At 38.0% G+C, this 4,548-nt stretch overlaps 1 protein-coding gene across 1 annotated transcript; it reads right to left on the bottom strand.

Annotated features, from left to right (window-relative positions):
• Positions 1 to 304: 304 nt before the first annotated feature.
• On the bottom strand, positions 305 to 4,145 carry LOC108326310 (NAC domain-containing protein 17). Its single transcript, XM_017559732.2, has 5 exons — positions 3,587 to 4,145; positions 2,608 to 2,885; positions 2,208 to 2,492; positions 1,168 to 1,723; positions 305 to 817 (listed from the first exon to the last, which is right to left on the bottom strand). The coding sequence occupies exons 1-5, from the start codon at positions 3,780 to 3,782 to the stop codon at positions 453 to 455; spliced, it is 1,680 nt and encodes a 559-aa protein (XP_017415221.1). The 5' UTR covers positions 3,783 to 4,145; the 3' UTR covers positions 305 to 452.
• Positions 4,146 to 4,548: the final 403 nt, after the last annotated feature.

The following is a 4,548-nucleotide window of genomic DNA, read 5'->3' as shown; positions in this document are numbered from 1 at the left end:
TTTAAACAATAACAATCTAATGATAATGAGGCGTTATAACCAACAAAGATAATCACAAATCCAAAGACACATTCCACAAAATGAGATATTATCCATGAACAATCAATCTCCAAAATAAAATGTTGTCCAGGTTAATAAAAACAAGATTTACATGGGCCCAAAAAAACTTTATAAACCAATAAAAAAATAAGATTAGACGAGTTTGAAAACTTGGCTACCATATCACCCTGCAAACTCCTGTACATTGCCATCTCTTCAATTAAGGTTCATCAGGCTTACCCTACGCCTTATAATGACCTCAATATTCACAAAGATAACTATATATTTTTTTTATTTTTGAGAATATGTTAGAACAGCACTGCTTGGCAGTTACGGGAGGTACCAGACAACTGGGAGATCCCAGACAATATATACCTAGCAGCAAAACTTTGGATTTACATGATATATAATAATCAAGGAGAGATACATCTCCCTAATGATCTTAAGTTTCCAACAAAAACCCACAAAAAAGCACATAAAGCAATAAGAATAGGGAAGAAAAGGAATGAAAATCCCTTTCTGCCTGCTTTCTTCGTAGTTGCAGTGTCTTTACCTGCAGTAATGTTTGTGTGCCTGATCTTTACCCGGCTGAAGCTAGACATTCGATTCAAAGCTCGATTCACCAAAGCACTTTCAGCAGCTGATGCAGGAGTAGTAGGTATTGACTCAACAAAGGCCCAGAGAGAAGAGGAGAAGCTACTTGTAGAAACATCTTCCACGGTGCTACTTTGATTGTAATTGCCTTCCGTAGGAAAGCTGAGAGATTCACATACAACACCTAAAACATGACCAAAAAAAACAACAACTAGCATATATCAGGGGATAGCCTAAGACATTTGTTTTAGATTTTACAAAACAGACACTTGAAACTGGCTCGGCTCTCATTTTTCCAGAGAGAACATAAAATCAGAAAACTTAATTTGAGTTTTAAAAGCTATCAAAATGGCACAAATTTTATACTCCAGAAAAGTTCCTGCCATGCATATAAGCTGGCATGTCAATCAAGAGCATTAAACTGTGAAGAGCTCAGAACAAATGAGATGGGAAGCTTGCATCTCCATCCGAATCAAAGAGTAAAATCATTTTTTGGCAGGGGAGCAACACTGTATCATGTGCTGTTGACTATACCTGGGGATGATAGTGAGAAAGAATCGACAAAGCCTTCTTCTGATGGAATCAGGGTGTTTCTTTCATCGTGCATCCAGAATTCACCAACAGTTTGGTTGGCATCCTCAGAACCGGATTGCAACTGGTAACTTTGACTTTCGATATTGTTGCTGACAAGGGCATTTGTATATGCATGTGAATCTGTTTCGTGAATTATTGGCCCCAGGTCACGAAGAAACATCTCTGCATCTTGGTACAGATCAAGTTCACTTAACCCATCTTCAAAATGCGGGTACTCCACCGGATTTTCCACATTTGCCAAAGCAGGATCATTATCAATGAGATCATTAATTTCCAAAAAGCCAACCTTATCCAAGTCAAGCCCCTTTCTTTGGATGTTGGAGGCAGAAGAAACCTCAGAAGCTTCAGAAACTTGTAAATGAGAAGTAACTGGCTGGTTGAAGTCAAAGCTGGGCTGCACATCAAAATATTGACAGCTAGGATCGGTTGTCTCACGGTACATAAGCACCTCAGAGAACTGATCCACAACAGTACTTTGTGTTTCTTCAGTAACAACCTACACAATTTTAGGACAAACATCAGTAAATGACTTTCAGAAATGACAAGTAGAAATTAAAAGGGCAACGAATCATCAGTAGCTAGGAAAAATCTGATAAAGGTAGAAAGGAAGACCAACATTACAATCAACAAAATAAATGAGACTGCCTTCTAGTTTCTTTATTTCAGTAGAGATATTCAAAATGTATTATTTTTCAGCATTCACAAATCCAAAACCACAACATATAGCAGCTTTTCACAAATTTTTGCAGTCATATCAGAAGCCAGTTTATCACCAACAACGTCAACAATAATCTTTATCCCCTCAGGTAAGGAAAATCAGTTTATAGACAAAAAGATCAGAACTTGGAAAAGTATAAATAATTACATATATAGTATATGCTCCTAAAGGTTTCCTACCCCTTCACCCTACCCACATCATAAACAAAAAGGAAATGAAGGTGGATATAAATCAAGTAAGAAAAAATGAGAAGATTACAGACCTGAGGAAAGTCAAGATAACCATTCACATGCTGCTGATCAAGGACAAGCTCATCATCCAAAATTTCTCTAATGATGTCATTGATTTCATCATCAAGCAAAGGATGCAGTGCACTCCCATTCTCAGGGACAACATTTGGATCCTCCTGATCAGTTATGTTATTATTAAAATCCACAATGTCATCATCCGCTGCCCACTCTTGTTCATTAAATGGTGCACCATACTGTTCACCATTTTTAGGACCAGGTCCACTTTTCTTGAAAACCTTATAAAGTGCATAGTAGTCCTGATAATGAATTTATATAAAAACTCAAAGTCAGTACATTTACTCTTACCATCATCAAAACAACAAGGAAAACAAATAAAAAAGTTTGAAGCAAAATGGGTACTTAAAATGGTACCTTAACACCTTGGCATCTCTTAAGCTCCTCTTCATCCATGGTGTATTCGTGCATAACCCAATCAGTCCGCGTTCCACTAGGAGCTCTGCCTATGTAGAAAACCAGGGTTTTTTTCACTCCAACTGCCCTAGAATTGCATATCACATTACGATCCTTTCCTGTTGCCTTCCAGTATCCATGTCTGGTGGCTCGATTAGACCTTGCACCATTAGGATATTTCCTATCTCTGTGACAGAAAAAGAACCACTGCCTATCTCCAGTTTTCAGTATGGATTGCCCTGCAAAATATTATAAGCCATTAATTAGCTACTATCGAAACAAGAATAAACTGAATGGCAGACAAAATTTTATGAATCAGATTAAAGAAATATTGAGACTGAATATGAAAGATAAGTATATATGCACATAATATCAAAATCTATATAATTTTTGTGTAAGATAAGCCAAAACTTTAGAACTACAAAGCATTCACAATATTGAAACATTGATTCCTATGAAATACCCACCATATCAATGAAGAGATCTCGAACCACCCCCCGAATATAAAAAAAAAAAAAGAGAACATAGCTAGAGCTGTCGTAAATGAAATCATCAGTCTACAAAGCTAAGGAAAACAAAACCCCTGTGAGCATCCTAACATAAAAAACAGCACATATTCACAGCAACACAAATATAACCTGAACCGCTTATTAGAGCTAAAAATAAAACACCAAATAACACTCATCGAAGTAAACCCAAGTCAACGATTGGTACTGCACCAAAAAAATCGCACCCAAAGCATCACTTCATCAAAATGCTAAGACCAGTCATAACAAATATTTACAACATGAAGATCTGAATACCCATCCCCACATCAACTTCTAATCGAACAACAAAAACAACCAAATGAAAAGAAACACAAACCCAAGTCAACGTCATAACAATCAGTCAATCATCGACTAAAAAAAATTATAAAGTATAAATAGGAGCGATCAAATACCAGGCAACTCCTCAGGATCCCACTTATACACATCGGTTTCACGAATAACGTTGAGCTTCAGCCTCTTCCCACAAATCTTCCGCTTCAGATAGTACATCACCAACTCCTCATCCGTAGGATGGAAGCGAAAGCCCGGCATCGACGACATCATCTGGCTGAAACAATCAGCGGAACCATCTCCTGAAGCCTCACCCATTCTCGATCGTGAGCAAAAACCAAACAACGTCGATCACCCACACCAAAATCTACCACTTTCAAGATCAAAACCAAAACCCCAATAATATGACACGACCCAAGCCTCGTGTACTCGAAACCGGCGATCGAATCCTAGAATGAAAAAGCCTAACCAGGGAAATAGAGAACAAAAATTTGGGAATAAAGAAGTGGCTAAGCAAAAATCCCACAATTACATGGTACGAATCGAACCTCTGGGTGAGAGGATTCGAAGACCGAGCTGCGGAACGAAAAACCTAAGCCAAGGGTGTTAGAAAAGGAAAGAAACGCGTGAATTGGGAAAATTGTGAGAGGTTTTCGTTTGGGTTTGGGATAGTGTTGCGGTCAAAGAAGGAAGCTGATATCAGTGGTTGGAGGAACCTTCCTCTGAGGCAGATCAAGTGCCCTTGAGTGAGGGAGTGAGAGTGTGAGATCATCCACGTGATGCGACTGCGTGAGTCTCAAGATTCAACAGTTCGGTGATGTGCAGTGATTAGAGCATTGGGGTCAAAGGTGTACCGGTCACACAATAGTCGGGGTGTATGGGATTGGGATATTGGGTGTGAACATTCGGATTGGGAATCATACAGAAGTCATACTTTTCTTATCTCATACCCTTTTTGACTGTTAATCTGTTAATAGTTTTTTATGATAATTAAAAAAAATCTTTTACACATAATTTATTATAATCAATAAAACCTATTTATTGCTTTATTTCTCCCTAGAACCTCGGGGGAGTAATATTTATT

Source organism: Vigna angularis, chromosome 3, assembly GCF_016808095.1.
Source record: "Vigna angularis cultivar LongXiaoDou No.4 chromosome 3, ASM1680809v1, whole genome shotgun sequence".
Taxonomy (NCBI): Eukaryota; Viridiplantae; Streptophyta; class Magnoliopsida; order Fabales; family Fabaceae; genus Vigna; species Vigna angularis.
This window is presented reverse-complemented; position numbering and strand designations above follow the sequence as displayed.

Bases quoted from the DNA above. Each gene is read 5' to 3' on its own strand.
- LOC108326310 (XM_017559732.2), bottom strand. From the start codon at position 3,782: ATGGGTGAGGCTTCAGGAGATGGTTCCGCTGATTGTTTCAGCCAGATG. The intron at 1,724-2,207 runs GTCTGTAATCTT...AAAATTGTGTAG, and splicing joins GTTATCTTGACTTTCCTCAG to GTTGTTACTGAAGAAACACA. The intron at 818-1,167 runs GTATAGTCAACA...GTCATGTTTTAG, and splicing joins TTTCTCACTATCATCCCCAG to GTGTTGTATGTGAATCTCTC.